The 25160-nt window shown below is 49.1% G+C and overlaps 1 protein-coding gene across 4 annotated transcripts in view; it reads left to right on the top strand.

Moving 5' to 3' along the window:
- Nucleotides 1–25160, top strand: part of FRMD4B (FERM domain containing 4B) — a 125030-nt gene that overhangs the window by 35469 nt on the left and 64401 nt on the right. The window contains exon 1 of one of the 4 annotated variants that reach the window (XM_038149013.1): nucleotides 10549–11113. The exons of 1 other annotated variant lie outside the window; for it this stretch is intronic. In XM_038149013.1, coding sequence (XP_038004941.1) covers nucleotides 10952–11113 — 162 coding nt within the window. In that variant the 5' untranslated portion in view covers nucleotides 10549–10951. Of the gene's footprint in view, nucleotides 1–10548; nucleotides 11114–11151; nucleotides 14468–18731; nucleotides 20051–25160 lie in introns of those variants that run through there. 2 more of the 4 variants (XM_038149014.1, XM_038149018.1) reach the window with 2 other exon arrangements.

The raw sequence follows: 25160 nt of genomic DNA on the forward strand, positions 1-25160 counted from the left end.
AAAATAAAAAAAAAAGTCAGTTTGATCCTCTGACTCTGAAAGGGCCTAATATAAGCACCCCAGCTCTACCTCCAAGCATCCTCTTCCTGCTCCAAATGGCTTCCTTTTCCCTGGCTAAGGTCTCATGTCCTCTCCAAGGAGGAAGGGGAAAATACATTATAATTCTGCAGTCTTGGCAAGTGAGGAATCACACACATGAAAACAACTACCCGCTAATTAGGACCATGAAAAGCTGATTGAATCACAGCTCTGATAATGGCAAGGGCAGTTTTCAAGTCTGCTTTACATCCCAAGGGGGCAGGGAGAGGGAAGCAATAGGATTTATTCTTTTAGGAAGCCATTTTAGCCCCCTTTATCCATCCATTCCAAAATTTCTCTGCCAACAGGTACTACTCAGTCCTCAATCTGCATCGTTCCCATTGGGAGCAAGGGGGGAACTGAAGTTACTGCTTGGGATAATTGTAAGCAATTGCAGAATTCTCATTTGTGCCCATTATAGCAGGAATAACTTTAAAAGGGTGTGAATGGTCTCAGATTCACCCCCACTGGGGAGTTCATGCTGTTGCAGGATGGCCAGAAGAGAGATTAGGGAACTGTGGGGAGCCTGGCTGGGCTAAAGCCCCTCTCTCAGCATGTCTGCTCTGCTTCCCCTTTTGCCAAGGTGAGTCAGGAGGGAAAAGCTAAAAGGAGTTAAAAGCCCGAAGAAAACACTGGATCTGAAGTATATTGAGTTTTAACAGCCTGTTTGATCAACAGTCCTTTGGCAGAATGGGAAATGGGCTTTACCATTGTCTCTCCCCTTGTGTTCTCCCCAGTTAGCTCCAAAATGAGTGACTCTGAGCTGTGGGCTGAGGTAACACCCTGCCTCTGCACCCTTGTCCCTCACCCTCCACAAGGGCTGGGATAAGGGGTTGCACAGTTTTTCCTGTCGTTCTGCCCATGGCCACCAGCTGTGGGGACAGATGTGCTGGCAGGGGGGGAGTTGCTGTGCCCCGTGTGTCTGGGGGGGCTGTGAGAAGGGGGTGAGCTGTGGGTGACCCTCCCCTGGCAGGGACAGGGCTCCAAGCCCAGCACCTCACCCTGTTTCCCGCAGGGGTGAGGTCCTGCTGGGTGACCTCAATGGGCTGCCACAGCCCCTGTGGCCACCCCAGCTGTCCCCTCTGCCTTTCCCTCCCTCTTCCTCTCTCATTGTTTGTGTTTCTGACATTTCCCCACGTCACTGCTCCCACCCTGCAGCATCTGATAGCGCCGCTGGCGTCAGGCCTTTCTCCTGGGGATTCCTTCATAAAAAAAGGAGGGAAAATTGCATCACAACTCGTGGCTTTCGAAGGAGGTTTGCTCAGCTTGAGTGTGCAAAATGTGTTGTCTAAACTTGACCTGTCTTGGTGAGAAGAACTCGGAATTTCTGGAGTATCAGTGCAGATTTCTTGTCCAGCTCCTGGCAGCTCCTGGGCAAACACAAGGGTGGCAGCTGGGGGAGGACTGAGCAGTGTGGTGGCTCCAGCAGGAGCCTTGTGAAGCACAGAAGCAGAATTCAGGATTTTGGTGCAGATCTTGTGGGCCACAGCTACGTCAGCAATGGATTCACGACCTGTATGAGTTCTGGGGATGGGTAGAAAAAACATTTATTTTTATATATTTGCTATATACTTATATTAAATAAGTATATTTAATACAAGGGTGGCTTGACTAGCTTGGTTAGCTTGAATAGCTAATGACTGCAGAATGCCTGCTGGGGCTGAGAAGAACAGAACAGCAGTGGCAGGAGGAGCTGCAGGAGGTGAGGAGTCCCCACTGGGGTCAGTGTGCTGTTGGTGGGGCAGCTCCTGGGGCTCCCAAGGCATGCCCGGCCTCCCCGCGAGCCTATTGAGGGCAGCTGGAGGCTTTCCTCTGCTCTCAATGGGCTTTGGATGGAGCCCGTGGCAGGCTGCTTGTTTGTTTTGGATGCCTTGTGAGGATGAAAACATCCTTTCAATGGCTGCTCTTTCTCCTTCTCCTTTGGATCAGCTGCTCCCTGCACCCCACAGCCACGGAGTGACCCCTCTTTGGGAAAATGCCATGAGCTGCTCAGCTTGTTTCCTTTTCCACAGCCAGTTTCAGCCACCCTGAAGCCAGGCTTGCTTTCAAGGGATGCTTTACACCAGAGCTCATCTGGTCTAGCAACAAGACATCCCAACCTGCCTCCTTTCAAATTTTAGATGGTTATTGCCCATTTATTTGTCCAGAGCTGGCAAATGAGCACTGTACAGGTACTTTGTTAATGAAATGAAGCACTAATTGTTGTAGCAACAGATGAGACATTGTGAAATGTTGTTTTTGTGCTTCCTTGCTCTGGAAGTGCAATTGCAGCAGACCTGTGTTCACAGAAAACATCAGGCCATAGCACCAAAAGTGCTGGCAATTTATTATATGGACTTACAGTCCCAATTTATTTTTGCCCCTTCTGTTAACAAGTGCCCTCTCTTTCCACGGGTTAGTGATTCTCCCTGGCTGGGAAGATGCACAGCTCTGCCTCAAAGGATCTGAACTGACCTCACCTACAGCAGGTGCAGCAAGATCTGTTCTCTTCAGGTTGTGCAGGATCAAATCCCAGATAAAAATATCCCCAGGACCATTCTCTTGGGCGTGCTGGAGTGGTGGGGCTGGGGCCTGGGGGAGGTGAAGTGAGTGCTGGTGGCCCTGGGAGAGCATGAGCTGCTCTGCTGTGCTGCTGCCCTCATCCCTGCCAGCCAGCAGCCCTGGGGATGGGTTACTTTAAATAAGGATTTTGGTTGTATCAGTATTGGTGCTCTGCTGTGCCAGGTGCTGAATGGACACAGAAGTGAATCCTGCTCTGCTGGGTTTGTGGCCTGGAACTGGGGATGGGGAGAAGAAGCACAAAGGCATCCAAGATGTTGTCTTGGTTCATGTTTGATGGAGTGCAGTGATCTGAGCTCTGTCATCTGCTACATAGGGAAGGGCAAGTCCTTTCCTAGGTGCACCTTCCCTGGTCTAGGCATGACCCATAAACTCTAATCAAGGGCAGAGCATTGCTCTGAGTCACAATTTTTCTGGAGGCTACAGCATCCTGAGTTACTCATCCTAAGAGAATGAATGCACTCAGGATATAATTATAGGAGTTAGATATCACTTATTCTCACTCTTTAAAACATTATCGTCAGGAAACTGGTAGGTTTGGGTTCTTATTTTTGTCTCTGTGTCCATATATATATATCATGCAGAATGCTGAAACTTTACTGTCTCATTTATGCTTCCTCTTACAGAGCTCTAGATCTCTGCCCAGTATTTAGGTTATGTACTAATTCTGCCCCATTTGCCACAGATTAATGAGGTTGTAAACTAATCATAAAGCTGGGGCAGCCCTGGTTTTCCATGCTCCTCACGTACTGTACTTCTATCTGCTGTGAAATACTTCATCCAGAAGCAATTACCTGGCTTCTCCAAGCTCCCTTTAATACTCCTTGACGACTCAAAATGAAGGAGACGCTGCCCCATGTTTGTCTGGGACATTAGCAGGGCAATGGCAGCATCCAGGGTGGTGCCTGAGGGAAGCTGGGCAGGTGTGGCACCTGTCGGGGAGCACGGTGTCCACCTGAGTGACCAGAGCTGGGGAGGAAACCCTCCTGCTGCCGGGGACAAACCAGTGAGGCTGGATGTGTCACCTGCCTGGAACCCTTTGGTCCTTCAGGCTTTGAACCTGCCACGTCTCTGATAAGACCCTGAAGCACTTCATGGCTCCAAGTGAGGTGCAGGACAGGAGGAGTGTCCAGCCACAGAGAGGGACCTGGCACTGCTCCAGCTGCTGCAGCAGGGCTGGGTGGCAGGTGGAGGGACTGGACTCACTCACCTGAACAATTTGGCACAGGAGGTAGAAATTTTGTCACATGGTGTGTGAGTGCACTGAAGATGTTAGTTTTGCCTCCAAAACTAGGGTGCTGGAAGTATTTTGTGCACTTTTTCAATTTTGTGTACTTTATTACTCCCCCCTGCCAGTCTGGGGGAGGTAGAGGTACAAGACCACTGAGATTGGAGATGTAGAGAGTGTTTGTCTCTTTCTGTAATTTATTTTCATGGGGTGTGATAGCTGCTTGCCCTTTGCTCTGCAGGGTCTCAGTCCCTCTTTGGAGGCTCCTGTCCTCTCTCAGGCTTGGGGACCATCTCTGAGGGCTGGTATTGGGGTAGGAGGCACAGCACAGCCTGCATGGGAATGAGAGTGACCTGCTACTGGGCTGGGACCAAGTTAGGAAGCAGTGAGGTGAGATCAGCACCTTCAGGTAGGTGAAATCAGCAGCTTGGAGAGAAATTGCTTTTCCTGCCTCAGCTTGGAAAGGCAGTCACAGCCACAGTCTCTGCCCCCTGTGCTGTCACTTCCCCTGGATGCTTCCTAGAAGGACAGCCCTGAGCTGGGGGTTGAGGTGTCCTCCCTCTCACAGGGGGCTGGTGGGGCTGAATCATTTCCTCTGGCAGCTGTGTCTCAGGGAGGCTCTGGGTGAAGCCCTCTCTGGTGGTGGTGCCAGTCTCTGCAGCTCTGAGGATGCTCCACGTTCCCACCCTGTGCCATTTGATCTCTCGTTTCCTCCAGATGTGACCTGGGAGCAGAACCAAGAACAGGATGGTTTCCCACGTCCCTGGTGATGACTGTCCCCTCCTGAAGGAGCTTTCCTTGAGAAGGAAGCCCTTCCCACAAAGCAGAGAACAAGAGGGTGGCTTTCCAGGGTCCTGCCCCATCCTGGAGCAGAGAAGCAGTGTCACATCCTGAGCTGCTGTGCTGTGTCCCTGGGCAGGTCTCTGTGCCCAGAGGGGTGCAGACAGTGCTGCTGGTGGCTGGGTAGGTGTCAGCCTTCCTGCCGGTCCCCATGCTGCTCTGCTGGCCATCACCATGCAGCTGAGAAAGGACATAAACCTGTATTTAGAAAGCATTCACAGGCTCTGTTGTGTGTGATAGAGACAAACCCTTCTTCAGCTGGAGATCAAACTCTTCTCTCCCATTTCCTCCTCCTTCTTTCCCCACAGGTCTGGTGTTTCTCCCTGCTCGGTATCTTTTTGTTACAAACTGACTTTGAGGCTGTCAAGTTCTCCTGCCTTAGAAATACACATTTATAAACATTTAAATACAATTTGTGTGTAGGTATACGTTAATAGTGACCTGCATTAGAAGTCCTGCTCGCTGCTGCCAGGTGTCACGTAGCCTCCTTGAGCATCCCCACCTGATTGTGTGTTTGGACACGTGAGGTTTCACTGAAGCCACTGGAGCTGTGCTAAATTACAGCCCTGCTGCCCTGGCCACAGGGTGCTGGAGGAGCTAGGTTTGTGATCTGAAAACTGGGTGATGTTGTTCTGATGGTGATAGCCTGGTAGTGCAAGGTGATAAACCCTGACTGGTGAAACTGGAGCATCTGCTACTTGTTTTGAACCTGACCTGATTTTATAGTTCTGGGTATGGCAGGTATGAAATTTGCTGTTTGAGGAATCAGACAGCAGCTGCTTAATTATTTATAAAGTTAAAAGACTGTGGCACTTCATTTCTGATGTGAAGTGCTAATTAGTTTACTAAGGAATCCAGACTGCAGGAAATTTGTGTTTCTGGCACAGTGGCTGTTCATCTTTAAAAGTGTGTTCATCACGGTGTTGTGTTTGTATTATTAGTGTAGAGCAATATAGTACAGCCCAGCCTCTGTGAGAGGAGGGAAAACAGCAGCATCTCATTTAGAAATATGTAAGGCTGCTGTTAAATCAGCTTATTAGAGGCTGTGCCCCATCCAGAGAGGAGAGCATTAGGCATCAGCCTCCCTCTGGAGCTGTGGATCATTTTGGGTGTAGTTGTGGCTTTCAGCTACGTCAGGCACTTGACACAGGTGCAGTTCACTGGGCAAAAGCTGGGAATTGAAACTCCTGGTGTACAACCTGATAAATAAATAGCTACACTGGCTGCTGTTGTTAGCCTTAAAGGAGAATGGCCCTTTCATTCTTTCTAAATTAAATTTTGATAATGGGAACGGCAGTAAATAAATCTTTGTAGAAGTGTAGACTTAATTTCTGAGAGGTCCCCAAATTTGTGCTGTGGAAGGATTAAGTAGGTTAGTTAAAGGCACATTATGATTAATTCTTTTTGATAATTTCAAAGAATCAAATTAGTTTGCTAACACTTTTACCAGAAGTTGAATCTTGCATCAGAAGCTCTCGATCAGGGCAGGCTGGATTACAGATTTATCCTGTGCACTGGTGCTGCTGCTTAAGCATCTTATGTACTGAGAGGTTAGAACATCAAAGAGAGGGTGCCCAATGTCTGCATTTCACTTTATATTTAAGTTGGTAATTAAGGGCCAGAGTGTGGCAAAACCGATTTTTGAAAAGTCACTTCATCTTTATTTGGGGTTAATTGCATTAATGCTCACAGCTTGACAGGCTTGGTTCATGACAGGAATTTAAAAAATAAAGTTGTAGGGGATATGCAGCCTTCAGCATTGTCTGAAAGTCCTAATTCCCAAGTAATCCTGTTGTTCATGCTCATGAAACCGCCTACAAAGCAGCACCTTTGAGCAGTTCTTAAGTTTATTTTTAAAGGCAGTGTAATTGTGTGCTGTTGGCTTCTAACTTCAGCAAAATGGGAAGATTTTCATGCAGATCTGCACAGAGATTTGTACAGAAAGGAGAAGCACGTCTGGGTGAAGCAGGATGAAGTGGGGCTGCAGCTGGTTCCTGGTGGGAAGTCAGAGGACAGTGAGGTTTTTGGGTTCTGGCACAGACCTCACTGATGCTTCTCATTGCCCTGAGCCCACCCAGGGGCTCAGAGCTTCAGGGTCGGAGCCCCTGGAGTGAAGGTAACAGCAGATGTCAATAGTGGTGTGTGCCTCGAAACAGAATTGTCTCTTAACTTTGTGAGGGCTCTCTCTTTTTTTGTCTTCCCTGGACTTTACTGCTCGCTGTACAGAATGTTACAAATATTGGCTGCAATCAGGTGTAATCAATATGAGTGCAGATCATGGATTAGAGCATGTTGTAAAGCTCTGGTCAGGACAGACATCTGTGATCCTGCAGAATGACGTTTTATGCATCTGCACAATAACTCACCTTTTTCTTGTGGAAGGTTCAGAGACTGAAAATGATCAAAGCTTTAATTTTATTTGCTGTCACCAGGGACTTTGTGTGTGTGTGTGTGTCCTTTCCTGTATGCCTAATCAAAAGTCCTATCTAGGAGCAGTACTGCATTGTAGATTTAAAAGCAGATTGATGCTCTTGTCCTCTGGCCTCACAGGCAGATGAATTCTTTATTCATGTGAACTTCATATGAGCAACTTTGAAAAGAGGAGCAGCAATTCAGCTGAACCTCATTCCATTAATTTTGGCATAGAAGATAACATGCAAGGAAGCCTGAGAATCCACTTGGGATCATCTTTTCCTATTATGTTGGTAGCAAACCTTTGTTCTTTTTATTACTCATTATTCTGGATCTGCAGTCAATAATATGAGGAGAAGCATGAGTCTGCCACACATCAAGTTTTCTCTTGCCTTTTAAAGTGACATTCTCCTTAGATCACTGTTGTGTAGGCTTATTCCTTATCAGCAGTGAATGCTGTGGTGTTCATATGACTGCACATCAAACAGATCTGCAGTAGCTGTCTCTTGTGCTCCCCTGGCAGTGGTACATATATCTACAAAGACATTTTCTGAGAGCTCTCTCCCCCTCCTTCTCCTCACAGAATAGAAATCTGGATGGTACAGCCTTTGGAAACCACCTGGGAATTTATCCTGCTGGCTTTCCCTGGCTGAATTTTGTTTTCTCTTCTGACTCTAAGGAGCCTGGGTATTATTTAGGTATTTCAAACTAACCCACATGCAGTCAGGTTCTTAGAGTGGAAGTCAATAAAAGGCTAAGACTGATGTGAATGGATAATTCATCAGCTGCATATAACTCCACCCAAATTATCCTAAATTGCATTTAGCTGCTCTTTGCATCACAAACTTCCTTCGCTCTTTTTATTTCTGTGTGTTTAACACTGTCCAGGTTCGAGGGACAGTGCACTCCTGTACTTGGGTCAGCTGGGAAGGTGAACTCCAGATGGGACTTAATTCTTGTTCTGTCACCAAGGGCTGAAAAAATGGGTGAAGTTTCTGTTCATGAGACTGGTCTTGAAGTCCATGTGCCCTGAATCAGAGTGGAGAGAAGGTTCTTGCCTTGCTCCAGCCTACCCACGGAGCTGTAACTTTGTTGTAGGAGCATAAAGCCTGCACAAGGTGATGGGAATATTGATGGGAAAAACAGCTGGGAGCACTGAGGAGGGAAGGCCTGAGTACCTCTGGCTCTGCCTTCTGAGATGGAGCATCTGAGGCCATTGCTCAGGCTCACAGGAGCTTGTGAAGCATAAAGAATAACTGTGCAGAAATGTAAGTTCAGTGTAAAGATACCATGGATCACAGAGGAATTGAAAAAAACCAAACATGCAAAGAAACCCAAAACCAAAAAAAAACTAGCACAAGTCTGCTGTGCTCTGTTAAAAGAAAATCATCATCCTTATTTTTCAATCTGCTTAGGCAATGGGGGGAAAAAGGCAAAACAAAAAGGCACTGAGGGCAGCAGGCACAGCACAAAACCACGTAAACTTTTCCTAGTGGGTTGGTTGGATTTTCCTGGCACAGGACAGTTCCCTGCACTGTTTCTTTAGCTACAAAGGTCCTTTTCTTTTCTTTTAGAAATGGCACTTGAAAACTGGATCTCTTTTTTTATCTCTGTGTTTAAATTTGGATATGACTTGACCGCAGTGAACGGATGCCATGGGAGATTTTCCTGGCCGATTCCTCTCCAAAGCAGTGTTCTGTGAGGGAATGGCAATTCCCTGCTGCCCAGCCTGGCACTGCTACTGGCTCAGGTTATTGGAATAACCCCATGGATATTTGTCACCACTCTCTCCCAGTGAAAGAGGGAAACCTTTTCTATTTAGTACCTGTGGATTGCTGTCAAAGTCCTCTAAACACAGTGGTGGGCGGCACTGGAGGAGGAAGATTTTTTTGTGGCTACAGGCTCTAAGTAATTCCAGGGGATGATAAAACTTGTGGAGTGGGAATATGGATGCTGGATTTCAATGCAGAACCCAAATCTTTGCTTATCTCTTGGTACAAGAAGCCGTATCCTCCTCTGCTTGGGCTTACTTTGTAGCAGCTTCTTAGCCATTCGAAATGTGGTCGTTGTTTTCCCAGTGTGAAAGCAAGACTTGGAGCGACCAAAACCCCCTGGCAACAGCACAGCCGAGGGATACCAGCCCCAGGAGGAGCAGGGCTTCTTTCCCTCTGTCATGCATGAAAGGGAAGAGGGAGATCTTGGGGACTCAGGTCCAAAGCCTGTCTCAAGCAGGCAGGCAGGCATCTGTCTGCAGAATTACATCACCCAGCTGCCACAGCAGCGCTCACGGCGTGCGAGCTCCTGCAGTTGGGAGCGGGCTGATGAATAAGGAATGAAGTGGGGTTTGTGAATGCTTCCACTCTGCTGTGGGCACACAGGTGTCTTCCTGTTGTGAGAACATTTGGGAAGGGCAGGCAGTGCCCTTGGGGAAGCTTGGTGGGATTTAGCTCTCCCACCCAGCCTGTGTGCAGGCTCTTCCTGCCCCTTTCCATTCATTGCCCTGCACAAGAGTTCGCTCTTACAGGTCAGCCTTGCTGATGATTTTAGCCAAAAATCTGCTCCTTGAATAGTTTCTTCAACAAGGTGCTGATGGTAACAGGTGTGGCTCCCTGCAGCTTCTGTCCCAGAAAGCTTAGAAAGTGTCAAATCCTCTGAGGGGGGTTTTAAAAAGATTAATCATCCTTTGTCTTCCACCCTCCCTTAGCTTGTAATAGGGAAGAGTGCTCAAATGGAAGGTTCGGCTTGGGCGCTTTAACACTTTAAGCCCCAGAAGGGCAGGGTGCTGTTTAATTTTAAACTGGCTCGAGGCAAGGCTGGAGTCTCTTGTGGGTTATTATTGCAGTGTTTATTTGCTGCGGGCTGTTGTGAAGAGCTCGGCTACAATGCCCAGCTTTGTTTTTCTCATGCAGCAAGTGCTGTGTTAATGGAGTTCGTTTAAGAGTAGAGTTTAATCATCTCTTAAGTACGTTTTGGGTGTTTTACCCATATGATGCAACAACCAAGGGGGAAGTGTCGAACAGAGGGACGGCTCTGTGCTGTGGGTTAGAGCTGGAAGAGAAGTTAGTGCGTCTACTTCACTGTGAGGCACTGGCACAAGTTGTGTTCAAAGCCTGGTGGGATGGGGCTCTGAGTAACCTGATCTAGTGGAAGGTGTCCCTGCTCATAGCAGGGGTTTGGGACAGTATGAATTTTAAGGTCTCTTCCAAGCTATTCTATTTCTGCAGGTCTGGTTCGCCACCCTCCCTACCTACCCCCCCTTCTTCCCTCCGCTTGCTGGTTCCCAGCAGTGCCTTTTTCAAGTAGGATTTCTGCTGTATAATTTGAGCACGGGCTCAGCCGCGAGAAAACGATGACAGCTTTGTTCCCTGTATAGCGGATAATGAGGTGTTGGAGGCAGATAGCTCGGGATTCGTGTGTGCAGCGCCTGCCCAGCTCACTGAAGTGCGGCAGCGCTGAGCGCCTTCCTCTCCGTCTGCAGCATCTAAATGGGCTTCTTGTCGGGGCATACGGCAAAAGGGTTAACATTTAATTGGAAAACATAGTGGTAGCTAGTGGAGCTTAACAGAGCTTTATATAAGCTGCTAAGGACAAGGCTGCTGTGTGAGCTGCTGGTGGGGCTGAGCTACTGCAGCCGCTGGCTGGGCGTCAGGAGCCGGGGCATGCCTGGGAATCTGCCCAGGAAGCGCCGTGAAAGAGGAGTTTGTTTTAAGGCTCGACCCTGGCAGCGTGCAGCAGCCCTGCCCGCCGAATAAAGCCGGGCAGCCTCACGCCGGGCGTCTGAGCGAGGGCAGCCTCAGCAGCCGGCGGGGCCGGGGGTGCTCGTGTGCCCGGCTCATGGCTTCGGTGTTCATGTGCGGCGTGGAGGATGTGCTGTTCAGCGGCAGCCGCCTGCTCTGGACCGTGACGGTGGCAGCGCTGCGGCGGTGGTACGCGGCCCGGCTGCGGGCGTGCCGGCAGGCGCTGCGAGCCTGGTGTGGCCTCCGCGATGTCTACCAGGTAAAAAAAAAAAAACCCAGCTCAGCCTCCCAGCTTTGCCGTGCGACAGCATCCCGGCACCTGCCCCGGTGTGTGCTCCCTCTCTCCGGGCTGGTTGCTCCGTGCTATGGGGTGGAGAGCAGCGAGGCGGCGCTGGGAAGGTGCTCGGAGGGTCCTGAGCTGGCTCAGAGCTGGTCCCGGTTTTGCTTTCAAAGTGCCGGCTCTGTGCCTGCATTCAGGCTTTGGGGGAGATGCTTTCTGTGCCAAGTATGTTTTGCCAGTCGATCCACAAGTGTTTTGGCAGCCAGCTGCCCCCCATATAACACCCCCTGGAAGCCCCTCTTGCTGCTGTCACCGTCCTTGCCCTCGGGATTTGGGGCTGGAGCATTTCCCACTAGGAAATTTTTTTGGGATTTTTCGGGAGCTCCTCTCTGCCGGGTCCCTCGGAGCACGATGCTCCCATGGGAGAGACTGGCTGTGGCTTTTTCTGCTGTGTTTGTGTCACTGAATAGCTCAGCTTGTAGCGTGATAGTCCTGTGCATGGCAGAGGGATTGCTGCTCGGGAGGGATGCAGCGGGTCCTGGAATGGCAACTGTGGGGCTTCCCTTAAACACAGCCCTGGACTTGCAGTCGTTGTGGTATCCACTTGCAGTGAGGGTGGTGTCACTCCTTCTCGAGTCTGTTTTTGCTGGCAGTTCTTTATTTCTGTGTGTCTGTGTTTCTGTCTCGCATGTGAACTTGCGCTGCGTGCCTGCTCTCAGCCTCACTGTGTGCGTGTTTGCCACACCGGGGTGAATGTTTCAAAGCAGCTTCTCCCCTCTCCCCGGTGTGTTGCAATACAGAGAATGACACAGCTCGTAGAGAACAGCTCTCCAGAGCCACCAGGATGCAACTTTCCTGGGAAAGTCATGCTAAGAGGACATCTGTGCCTGTTTAATCCTAAAGCGATCTGCTGGTATTTAGCTTTAGGTAGGCTCAGGAGTGGGAGAGCAGCTTTGCAGTGGTAGATGTACCAGTGCTTGAATGTATCTTGGGCAGATCATGTATGGAAACACTGTGTGGTGTGTCTGAAACAGGTGTCACCCTGGATATGGATCCATGAAGGGATCGTGACTAGTTAGGGAATGCAGGAGTAAAGGTGTCATTGCTCTTCCTTTGCCCACCTTTACTGACCTGTAGGGATGTGGTGGGATGCAGCCCTGACTCTCTCCTTCCTCTCTCAGTAAAATCCAGCTACACCTGTGCTGTGTGGGTGTTGTTTTCAGGGTCCATTCACATAAAGAGCATGCAGCTTAGACTGCCTTCCCTCTCCACTGCATCCCCATGGAGGTAAAACCCCATCCCTCCAGCTCAGACCACAGCTGTATTCAGCAAGTTCAGCTGCCACACTCTGATGGCTGGCTTGAGGTGAAAAGAGATTTTTTCCATACAAAGTGCAGCTGTATCTCTGCCCAAACTTACTATGTCCTAGTGGTTGCTTTGTCTTGTCTTTTCTTTATGAAAAGCATGACTGGCATGTGCCAGTGTCTGAAAGTGGGGATGTGATACTGGGTGAAAAGAGGAGACTGGTTCTTCTCTCATCCTACCAGGCAGACCTTGGGCCAGGGAAGTGGACAGGGAGTGCCCCTTCCCCTCTGTCCACAACTTGTCCTGCTGGGGACATGCAGGGACCTGCTGCTCCCCACCTGCTGCTCTGAGTCTTCCCTGGGAGGTGAAACCTGGCAGGAGCAAAGCAACTCTCACATTTTAACATCAGGAATTTGCCGGTGGTAATTTGGGGTGTATTAAAGAGAGATGGCTGAAGGAATGCCCTGCAGCTCTTCCTTGTTGGGTTGTGTAACAATTTGCTTTTTGTGCTGAAGTCTTGGCTCTCAGCTGCTCGAACCTCTGGCTGAGTCCAGTGCGTGCAGCACTTGGCACACACTGTTAAATGTCACCCAACTGCTCAGATACCAGAGCCCTGCAGCAATCAAATTTGTTTTCTTAATTTTTAAAGCACTTCAAGCTATGGAAACATCTAGAGACAGTGGCTGGGTGACCTCTGCATACAGGGAGGAACTCTGAGCCACCCTGGGTTACATTTCTTCACCTCAGGCTCAGTGGAACAGCACAGGAGCAACAGAAGCAGTGCAGAGCACTCCATGGGCTTGTTTCTCTGAGGAAGTGGATGTTGCAGTGTCTGTGGGACAGGACTCTAATCTTGGGTGTGAGATTTTGTGTCCCATCATTACCACAGATCCAGCATTGTCTTGAGCAAATTGTTTTCCTCTGTTCCTCCATTCTTTGTAGAAAGGTTTCAGCAGCACTCCTGCCTGCCAGGGATGCTAATTGTTCTCTCAGATTTTTCCCCAGAACTCCTGTAGTTATTGCAGCCACATGAAAACACCTTTTTGCCCTGTGTTCTTATTAAAATTGACTCCTGAACAGCTGTTTAACATTTCCCACCTTGGCTTCATGGAGAACATTCACATTTCTGCAGCTCCTTTGCATTCATATTCCAGATGTGAAAAATACCATGGGTTTTATATAGAGGTTCTTTTGGCTGAATGTGGGCTTTTCCCCTCTCTGGGGGTTCCTTGGACTGTGCATGATGTGACAGACCAGGACACCAGGCAGAATTTAGTCCACTGAGCTGCATGCAAGGGACATCCAGGGCAGGGTGAGGTGACAGGCACTTGTGCTGTTGATCAACCCTGGAAGCCTCAGTTTGCTTTGATCAGTATTTGGGGGTCACATTTTGTGGGCCAGTGGCTATTTCTGTGTGAGTTGGATGCTACCAGTAAGTCTCTATTTAATCATCAGTACATTTTTGTGGAGAAAGGAAAGCAAGTGGGATTCACTCTCCTTGGGGTGGCACATGTGTTACTGTGGTGAGGGGGATTTTTAGTCTTTTTAAAATAAAAAATGTTTGGTAGCCTGGTGGGAGAGCTGAGCTCGAGCTGCAGCACGGAGAAGCCACAAACACCTCTGTGTGTCTGAGCAGGGTCCCCAGCTGTGTTTGGGAGCTGGCAGGTGCAGAGGTGGTCACGGGGCAGCGCCGGCTGGCAGGGCAGGCTCAAATCCTCTCTGCCAGCATAAAGCCCTTACCTGCCTTAGCAGCTTTAAGCACAACTAAAACCCACCCCAACAAGCACAAACCAGCCTTTGTCAGTCACCTTCTCCTCAGCCTTTGTGTTTCTGGCACGTGTATGTGGGAAACCTTTTCCAAGGTTTTACCTGTTGTTTCACCTGGGCACTGGCACAGCCACTTCACCCCTAGCCCAGGCACTTCCCCAAGCTGATCCTCACTCCAGGATGCTTCCCATCATCTGTCCCACCTGCCAGAAGAGAAGGGATGCTCCTGCTTGCCCAGAGCCCATTCACCTGGAGGAGGGGGTGAGCCAAAGCACTGCTGGGGTGTCCTGTTTCACTCTGAAATAACCCCAAACCCTGAGAAGGGAAGAGGCTGTGCAGTGTGAGAGTTGATGCTCTGAGCCCTTGGGTTGTGTGCCAGGGAAGATTGTCTTGTCCATGGCAGGGAGCATTTAAAGCCTGTCCTAGAAATAACAGATTTGCAGAGACAGCTGATAGAAAAGCTGGCACGGGTCGTTTTTCCAACAGCAGCAAGTCAGTATGAATTATTTGGGCTGTTAGGGCTTGGGAAAATTCCTGGAGGAGAATTTGGCATAGAAACTTTTCCTCAAGGGTTCCCATTTCCTACCAGAGGGCTGTATTTTGATGTGGAGCTCTGGCACATTGTGCTGTGGCTTTGGGGAGGTCTTCCCAGAGCCCCTCCTGATGCCTGATATGGGACAACATGGCATTTCTAGGTGTCCTGATGCTGTTCCCAAAGAGAGCTTTCTGCAGGACCCTCCACATGCTGGGTTTATAGGCCACCTGTCTTAGATTTAATTATAGAGCAGTAAAACCAAGTGAAATTTTTATATAAATGAGGTTAATAAGCAGCTGCAAAGGCAAAGACTTCTAGAATCAACATTTATCTTGTATTCAGTTACCTACATTACCACTGGCCTGGTTTTCATTGGGGTTCTGACACGAAGTTTTCCTCTGAGATACAAATGCCACTTGCCACCAGTACATCCCACAACACAGTGACTCCTCAGTGTGGTTAAGCAGGAATGGGACCTGCCATCAAAGTCTATTTAACGATGCAGCTAACTCTTAAAAAGTAAAACCTGGTTACGTGAATGGTTTGGGGTCAGGTTTGAATGTGTGTCAGTCAGTCTGCTCCATGCAAAGTGGTAAAAAAAGTGGGAAAACTGTTCCCAAACTCCCTGCAGAATACAATGGCACGTTGTGATTGATCTGCTGGAGGTACAGCCAGATATGAGAGCATCTCTGTGATGAAGCAGTTGAGGAGTAACTGAAATTACCAAGTGCACAGTAATTAGCTGATAAATTACAGCATGCCAGTGTAAACTTTTCATATGGGTCTTTTGGACCAAGTGCTTTTTAACCTCTGAAAGGTCATTTCCTCTGTATGAAGTGAAAAATGCTGCTGATGAAGCACAAGAAATCAGCTTTGTCCGTGTGTCTGGCCCATGGTACCTGGGGTGGGAGAGGAAGTGGCTGCCTTCTGTTTCCTCCAGTGCTAACGTAGTTGGTTTGGATAGTGAGCACCATGCTTCCTCTGCTGCCACACCTTAACTTTCCATTATGAAAAGTGCTGACAACAAATTGAGATGCCTTTTTTTCCTTTCTCTTTTCACAGTGATGAAAAGCAGTGCTGGGGTGGTCAGGGAGAGCACAAAGCTGGGGCTGTGTTGTCAGGGCAGAACTTTGTTCCACACCAGACAGACCCCAGGAGTGATGCTCAGCAGAAGCATCTCCGGTGTTCTTACAGGTCAGGGCTTTTCAAAGGGAGCTTGAAAATCTTTTTTAGAGGACACTGAATATGTGTCTGTGTTCCTTCAAAGATTTCAGCTTGTGCACTGGGGATTACTGGTTACCCTGGAAAAGCTTTGCTCTGGCTGCTTTCATCCAGCTGTTTTCTTTTTGAGGGGATCTGGTCCCTTGCAGTGATGCTGCTCATATGTCACCTGCAGAGCTTTGGCACTGCTGAGACTCCCATGATACCCAAAGCTGGCATGGGGAGGTTTCTCCATGGCTGGGACTTTGGGGCACTGCCTCCTGACAGCTTAGAGTTAAACTTGGCTCTGCACCCTTCCAACAGCAGCTTTCCAGAGCTCTCTGCCAGATACATTTCCATCTGAGCTCATGATACAGCGTTTTCTGTTTGAAGGAGCTGATTCAAACAAAAATATGATTTCTTTTTTTATGGCTTCTCCCTCTTCCCTCGCTGACAAACTTCACAACCAGACTGTGAACTTCATCTCATTTCCTTCGGGGTGTCGCAGTGCCAGTTTCAAACAGTGCCTTCTATTCACAAACCACTTGGGCCTGTATAAATATTTTCCCCTTGGATGTGACGCAGCTCACAGAGCACGCTGGATTTCGAATGTCGCTGGCGCCGCTTCTCAGAGGCAGCAAGTCCTGCACAAAGGTATCACTGTATGAGCTTGCCTGGATAAATCTCCATTCTGGCCTTTGCAGAGAGGCAGGCCAGCTTGCTCTGACTGGACACAAACTGTATGGAAAGGAAAATTAAAATTGTTTCAGGCACGTGGTTTCAGGCATGTGGTTTTTCCAAGCTTCGTTTTCATCTTTCTGAGTGGTTGTCTCTCTGTCACCCCTTTAGCTGGCAGCGCTCTGTGATCTTGGATGGACTGTCCGTGTGCTTAAAATAACACTGTGCTATCTTTGTCCCCTCATTTTCTGAAAATCAGGCCACCCCTCATACAGTCTGCATTGCTCTTAAAACCTCTGAGTCATAATTAGTGATTAGTAATTCTCCTAATCTTCTGTACAGATGGAGGCCAGTTCATTCTCAGAGACTGCAAAGAGGATAAAGCTATCAGTACTGGAATATATTGGCTTAAATACCCTCCCACACACAAATACACATGTACACTTTTCCCCACTGATTGATCTGTCATTCATTTAAACATGCAGCAGTGGTGTGCTGGGGAAGGAGATGGGGAGAACAAGTGTCATCAAAAAGCTGAGAAGAGTTTGAATGTGCTGGATTTAGCCATTAAAAGTCATCTTTGACAGTCCAAGCAATGCTAGGATTAAGACTGTGATTTTTCTGTTGCTCTTCCAGCTGATGTGGGGCAGGTGCTGCCCTGGGGATGGGTGTCCCAGTGAGCATCTCCCTGCTGCCATCAGGCACAGGGGTGTGGTGCCAGCAGAGCTGGGAATGGGGCTGGAGGAAGTCGCTGCACTTCCACCCATGGCACTGCTGGTGGTGTGCTGCTTCCTGAGCATCCTGGCTCCACCTTTGGCTGGGCCAGTGGTTTCTGGGCAGGGAGATGTGGGCTGGGCAGAGGGTGTGAGCTTTGGAGCAGGGTGGTGTTTGTTAAGCTGTAGTGAAAGTGGCAGTAATTCCTCTCTGGTATCTGTTCACCTTGCTGGGGTGGGCTGGGGTGTGCTGCATTGCCTGTAGGGTCACCCTTCACTGAAGGGTTGTGGTACTGCTGTCCCCAAACTCAGCTCATTCGTGCCTCAGAATTTCCCTGTGCCCAACTCCAACAGCTTCCTACCTCTTACAGGTGCGCTGTGTTTCTTTTAAACTCCAGTTTTTCTCAGTTAAAGTAAGTTCTCTGTACAGCTGAATTATGCAGGCCTGGTCTGTGTTTGTTTGGAAGCCACAGATCCTCTGAGGAGCTGTGCTCTCCCTCCTCCAGCTATTCCTGTCATTGTGGTTATCCCAGCAGGGCAGAAGCTGGCACCACCCAGGTAACCTTCACGTCATTTCTCTAAGGAAACATGACTCACTGTCTATTTTCCATCTTATTTTTGGGGCTTTGGAGTCTGTTTTGGAGATAAATGCAAGTTGGTTGCTCTGAAATCCTCTCCCAAAACTGTGTCTTAGGTTGCTGGTGCAGTCTAGACCAGCTGGCTGGACCTGACTTGGCACCCTCCTGCCTGATGTGGGGCCAGCTTATGGTTTTTTCATGAAACCTGTGATATTGAGCATAGAGTGGAAAGCTTTTGTAGTCTCATGACTATGAGAACGTTGGCTTTTACAAAATAACTTTGGGAAAAAAGACAACTCTTTTGTCTGCAGCTATTTAAGGGGTGGTTATTTGATCAAAGCTGGTTCTTCTGAATTAAACAAGGAGGGTGAGACACCTCTGGCACCTCACTGCATCCTGGTGTCTGGGGTAGCTCTCTCTGGAGGTGTCTGCGTTGATGGTTATTCAGGGAGACAGGGGAGCAGGGCTGACTCACCCTGTGTGATGATGGGTGCACCAGGCAGTGCTGCCTCTCTCCCAGCACTGTTGGGAAGGCTCTGTCCTTACACAGTGCTCTGCAGCTTCATGGGACCTGTTCTTGGCCTCAGACACCTGGCACAGAGCCTCCTGTTTGGGGGACTTCAGCTGGGCCCAGGGGCCTCAGGACCTCTGAGGAGAGGGAGCCACATCTCTGAGGTGTTGCTGTCCAAAGTTTGACCCCTTTTCATTCTGGGAAAAGCAAGGTAGTTTCTTCCAGGTGTTGAACTTTTTTTTTTTTTTTTCTATTAAAATAGGTCCCTGAATTTTAAAAACTTGGTTGGGAGAGTCTTCATAGTTTGTCCTCTGTGTGCATAGTGACTGCTCAGTTGAGAGCATAAATAACTGAATAAGAGCATCCAGATTTTTGAAGTAACTGCATGTGTAAATGTGAGACTTTGTGCCTCTTGTGTACCTGCCTGAAGGTGAGCTTGGAACTCTGGGAGTTCCAGCTTCCTGGATTTGGGTGCACAGTTCTTTGTTGTTCTGGTTTTTCCATTTTCAGTGTCAGTTGTGTAAGTTTTCTTTGAGGAGAGCTGTTCTAGTGCCTGTGTGACACCTGTGCTCTGCCTGACACAGTTACACAGTTGGTGCAGCCTTGTGGCTTGATGTGCCAGTGGGGAAGGAATCCGGGAATCAAAGTAGAGCTCAGTGTTTGGCACACAGAGAACAGCCTGCAAAGGAGCAGCACAACAGCAGGTAGATGATTTACTCCTCTGCCAGCAGCAAAGTGCCCTCCTGTGGAGCAGGAGCAAGTTCACACTGATGGCCAAGGCTGTGAACTATGTCCGTGCTCTCAGTTCCCTCCCCAGAGTGCAGCCCCCACGTCAGAGCAGCAGACCTGTGCTTTGGAGAGCAGTTTGGGAAGCCCAGTGGAATGCTGTGCCTGGGGGTGTCTGCAGGGAGGGACAGTGGAGGTATCAGTTTATGGGGTGAGGGTGGCTGTGCTGAGCAGAAAGCTCTGGTATCTCTGTCCCTGTATCCCTTCAGATGGGTTGGTCCCTGCTGCCACAGGGCTCAGCCTTGCTCCACGGGGTTCAGAAGTTTTGGTGCTGTGCCAAGTTTTCACACAAAGGCCCCTCCTGTCCCCGGACAGGAGTGTGTGGGGTGGAGGAGCTGGGAGGGGTGATGGCAGCTCCCAGCGAGCACAGAGCTGCCAGCATGGGGGTCCTCAGCCACTGCTGTGACACGGGGACCATGATCCCACACCGAGGTGTCTCCCTACCCCAGGACTGGCACCTGTGCTGTGCCTTTGGTCAGGAACTCCTGCTTGATCATTCAGCTTTGTTTTATAATAAAGGGGTTAATATCTCAGACAGGAAAAAAAAAACCAACCAACCAACCCACAATTGTAATGCTTTCCCATTTTTAACAATCCCGTTTCAACCCCTTGTGTCCCCTGACTCACTCTGGAAGGGCTTTTGTTTCTGAGTCTGTAATCAAAGCAGCAAATGCGAAGGTCACTTCCTTCAGATTACATGGCAACGGAAGAAGTCCGGGATCGGGTCTCCCTTCTTCCCCCAGCTCAGATGTACAGAAAACATGAAGGCTTAGTGCATGCACACTGGGGATACTTCTTGGGCTTCTCAAGTCCATTTAAACCAGCAGGCTGTGTAATGTGGAGGTAAGAGGCTGTATTTTAATTTCTGATGCTTAGCAGTGACAGATCATGTTATTTAGAGCTCTTGCAGTGTGTCCCGAGTTAAACATCGTGCAGAGCCCAGAGCTGTGAGCCCCGGAGAGCCAGGAAGCAGCACAGAGCAGAGAAGGTTTGGGGCGGGGTAGGTTGAAGCCTTTCTGCTTGCTCTTCTCTTTGCCTTGGAGGTTCAGTCCATAAAAATTTCTTTGCATCTTTTGCACTCCATTGAGGAGATAAGGGGCTGTTTCTTTATCCCAGCATTTACAGCTGCTTTTTCCTGCCTTTGTTGTAAATGCTGCCTTGGCTACTTCAGCAAAGGGCTAAATCCAAGCTGGATTCTGGTAACTTTTCTGCAGCTGGAGCAAAGATCTTTAACTTCTGGTCAGAGAGAAACCTGTTTTCAGAGATTACCCTTATGGGCTGCTCTGAGATATGAGTTAACCTGAACAAAGCACAGATTCATGAGGCCCTAGAAAAGGCGGTCAGTGCCTGGTACAGTAACTCCTTTCAGCATGCAACTGTTAAATATCTCCTCATAAGGTCCTCTCTTCTCTCACCCCCTAAAAAACCCTTGGAGATGCAGCAGTGCACACAGAGCAGGGGGGTAACGGCTGCTGAGAAAGAGCCTTTGATCCGAGGCACTTGTTTTGCTTTAAAAGTGAAGTGTGGAACCATCTGGATCAGCCCCCTGAGTGCCTGGCAAGCTGCTGGCACTGGCAGTGTTGGCTCCTTGCCTCCACAGAAAGGCTGCTCGCTGCCTGCTCCAGCCCATTGTGACTTCTCTTGCTTCATTTATTTGCTCTCTGCAATTTTTTTAAAAGAGTTGCAGATTTCAAGGACTTGTGCTTTAGCCTTCTTTTTAAATTATTTTTCATCTCCTTCTTACCTGATGTCAGTCCAAAGCTGGCATCTGGGTTCCTGAGGGGCTGTGCCAAGCATGAGTGGCTGGAACATCCAAGGGGGGGATGCTGGGTGCAGGGACCTGGATGGGGCAGGAGAAGAAGAGATTCCAGATGACTTTAGAGGATGAGATGGTGCCTGGAGGGGATGATAATTATTTGGTCAGGGCTTGCTCTGCATGTGTCTCCTGCTTTGGGAGCCTTCCCTCAAAAACCCAACTCAGGGGTGAGCGGGGAGGTGCTGGAGGGGACAGAGGAGTGTCCTGTGAAAAGCCATCAGAAATGGGGGAGAGCTTCAGGGCTGTGGAGAGGCAAAAAGGCACCAAGGCCAGGGTGTGGGTCTCCAGGCATGTGAAACCACTCTTCTATAAGGGTGTTTTTTATTCCTGTAACAGGGAAAGCCGAGTGAGTTTGAGTGGGTCAGGGATGGCTTCTGGGGTGAGGTAAAACTCAGGAGTTACCAGAAGCTCTGCACAGAATAAACCCTGAGATTCGTGTTGTGGAGACTTAAGCAAAGAAGCTGGAGCTTAACTGCTTTGCCTCCTGGCTGAGGAGCAAAGGTCAGGACAGGTCACAGGAGGGCAGGTGGCCAGTCCTGCCCCACTGTGGGCACTGCTTATTCAGGGACAGAGGATGCTGCTGCCTCCAGGCAGAGCTCCTTCATGGGCAGCCCCTGCCTTTGTTCTGTCAGGGAGCATCAGGAAAGCACTCTGATCCCACAGGAGACCTTTTTCCCCTGAATTCCCAGGGGACAGCACTGGAACAAACCACCCCTGTGGGCTGTGTGCAGTAATGACCTGCCTGCAGTGTCTCAGCACTGCTGGTGATAAGTGTGTCTCCAGCAGACACAAATTTACTGGCTGTGTGCTGCCAAGGAAAGCAGATGTTGGATTTCATTGACTTGATACTTGTGGCAGATTTCTACTGATTGTTTCCTATTCATTTTCCAGATAGTTTTTTTTTTTAATAGCATTAGTGTAGAGCTGCCTGCCTGTTCTTTTCTCACTGTAGTTTTAAATCCACTGCAAAGTGGCAGGAATGGTCCATCAGCCCCCCTGGAATGACATGACCTGTTCAGTTTTCAGCTTGAGACACCTTCAAGGAGGATACTCTTGTAATAAAGGTGCTGATCCTTCAAGAGGAGACCAGCCAACCTCTCCCCTCTATCAGAGGGACTCAGCATCTCTGATAACACTGCCAGAGAGATCCTGTGGCAGTGCCAGGAGAGGTGAAATGCTGCCTGGGTGCTGCTGGAAAGCCTGGGGCCAGCAGAGCCAGACTGCAGCAGTTCTTCCCTCTGCCTCCTGCAGCGGGGCTGGTGCTGCCTGTGCCCTTGAGTGCCTTCATCCTGTGCTGGTACACTGTGAACAGCCCCTGCACCCCCATGGGGGATGGAACAGGAAAAAGCCATCAGGAAAGGCAGCCACACTGCAAGATTTCCTCATGGGGAGGAGAGGGGAGGGTTTTTTACATTGCACACTCCTGGTTGGGAGCAAGAAGCTGCAATTCTGCTGCTTATATTTTGCTCTTGGCAAAGGGCTTTAACTCCTGGCTGGGTTACTGGATTTATCATTTATAGGAAGATTGAATTAATTTGTTTCCTGGATTTTAATTTATCGCTTTCTTTGTTCAATTTTTGGGGGTCTTATTACAGCATGCTCATCATTTTTTCTGAGGATTTTGGGAGAGGAGGATGAGATTTAGAGCCCCATGAAATCCTCTGGTGAGTGGGATCTGTCTAATGACCCCGAGAGACTGTGCCTGTCATCCTGTACAAGCCATCAGTGGAGTGAATGAAAGAGCCCCTTAGATCTGCCATCCCCTGCAATGAGGAATAATAGAATAAATGGGGGAAAGAGGGTTGCATGGAAAGTCTGTTGGCACGTGGCCCTGCAAAGCCCCAGTGCCTGCAGTGAGGGAGAGCACTTGGGCTGCTCCTGTGCCAGACTTTTTCACTGGCTCAGCTGGTGGGGCTTACATGAAAGTCAGTTGATGCTCTGCAGGAGCCAGTTTTTTCATCCTATCTCCAGCTCTCGTGGCTATTTTAGGAAGGTGCCATGCAACCCAGGCAGCCTCTCAGCCCCCTGTTCCAGGCACTGCTTTATCTCCAGCTCATTGCCAAACTTCAGCAGAGCCAACATTTCCATGTAGAGCATCATCAAAGGGGCTTCAAAGTGCAAAGCTTGCACTTTTCTCCAGCCTGTCTCATCTTAAAACATTTCTGTGCATGTCATTCACTTATGGCTTTAAGTGTCTGTCCCTGCTTGGCTGCTCCTGAGAAAGAGAATATCGTGAGGCCTGGGAGTAGCTCTGCACAGCCCCTGAGTTGCTGTGGGTAAACATCTGATGAGTGTGCAGAGCCCAGGTGGCCTCTGCAGCCCTTGGGAGGGATGGGGGTGGCACTTGGAGTCACCTGGTTGTTCCTACAGGATGGTTTGCCAGAGCACAGAGGATGGAAGATGTAGCCAGCCACTGTGGAGCATCACTGGCTATTTAACATGAAGCAGATACTGGCTTCTGTTAAAGGTTAATAGTGAGATAACAAATGATTTAAGGCAAGCCCTGACCCTACTAAAATTAATGGCAAAATTAATTGACTACACTGGAGACAGGACTTCAGCCAAAGGCTTCTTTATGACTTGAAGATTAGGAAGGAGAGGCAGTATGTCTGGAGACATGGTCTGCCCCCATAAAGCTGGTGGGAGCTCTGCCACTGCCCTCAAAGGGATCACTGCAGGTTTATTGTGTCTGTGTGAGCCAGACTGTGGTGTCCTGGCTGGTGGGAGCAGAGACTGGGGTGTTTGGAGTGTTTGGAGCCAGAGCTGACCCGCTGGGCATTGCAGGAGGGATCAGTGAGTGCAGAGGGGAGGGCCCTGCACTGCTCTGAGGCAGAGGAGCTAGTGGAGAGGGGTGGGGATGTGGCAGTGGCTTGGGACAATGCTTCTCTTCCTCGGATCTTCACTCGTGGGAGAGGAGAGTGGAGCATTTCCAATCCTCATCCATCCGTTTCACCCTGAGCACCTCCCACCATGGGACACTGAGTGGTGGCACCCACACTGGTCAGGGCAGACCTGTGGGCTGCAGACAAGCTCCCCAGAATGTGCATCCTGGTGTTTTTGGAGATCTATGCATGTTGTTTAAAAAGCTTCCACAGCAATGCTGGTATAGCCCCAAACTTCTGTCTGTTATTTTCCTGCTTATTCCTTCAAGTTCTGAGTGACTCCAAGTGCTGGAACATGATGAAGCTTTGCTCTCCCAACAGACACACCAGGAAACTCTGAGGTCATTTCAACCATTATAACTTTTTCCCCTCTTCCCCCCAGCTGCATGCAGGCCCCTTCCTTCCAGAAGGAAAGGCAAAGGCTTTTATTTTCCTGAGATGTGCCTGGCTGGGGCAGCTCCTTAGTGCAAGACATTCTTGCATGTGATTTCACATTTTGATCAGGCTGTGCACGTTCAGGGCCAGACATAAGCTGGCTGGTTGTACCAAAGTCAATGAAGCAGTGCTGATCTGAGGCAGCTGAGGAGCTGATCCCAAATGCCTTCAGAACCAAAGGAAAAAACCCCACCTAAATGCCAATGAGAACCTGAAGTGTGGGGGCTTCAGTTTTAAGCTTTGAAATCTCTTACAGGCTTACGAGTTACAGAGGAGAAGTTTGGATTTTAAAAAACAGGGCCTTTACAAGAAATTACTGCTGATGCTTTAATGGGAAGTGCAGCTCAGGTAGGGATTTGGACATGGAATCCTTTAAAGATCCAAGCTGGTGCTTTAGGCTTGTGCACCTGGAAAGCAGAGCTGCTGCCTCTGTGCCACTGCCAAAAGCAGGATGGAAGCTCTTTGGGATGCCCTCATGGCACAGGCTGTGTGAAGTCAGTGTGCAAAGGGACAGCATTGCCTTCTGGGAGAGGGGATTTTGCTTTTTGTTATCTGTATTCTTTTCTTCAGATATCTGACTGCCTGGGCCAGTGTGGTGTGCCTCTTTCAGGAATAAATGAGCCAGTTTTTATCATCTGTGTACTAATGATGTGCCACAGTCCAATTTCTCACTTTCCAAACTGCAGCTTTAAGGCTGTGTGCTGGCCATTTATGTAGTGAAAATGGTTCCCCTTTCTCTCTCATCCCTGGATGCATCAGTACAGGTGGTTTTTTTCCCTGCCTATAAAATATCTTTTGGAGCTATTCATCTGCCAGCGAA

This window comes from Motacilla alba, chromosome 12 (assembly GCF_015832195.1).
Source record: "Motacilla alba alba isolate MOTALB_02 chromosome 12, Motacilla_alba_V1.0_pri, whole genome shotgun sequence".
NCBI lineage: Eukaryota > Metazoa > Chordata > Aves > Passeriformes > Motacillidae > Motacilla > Motacilla alba.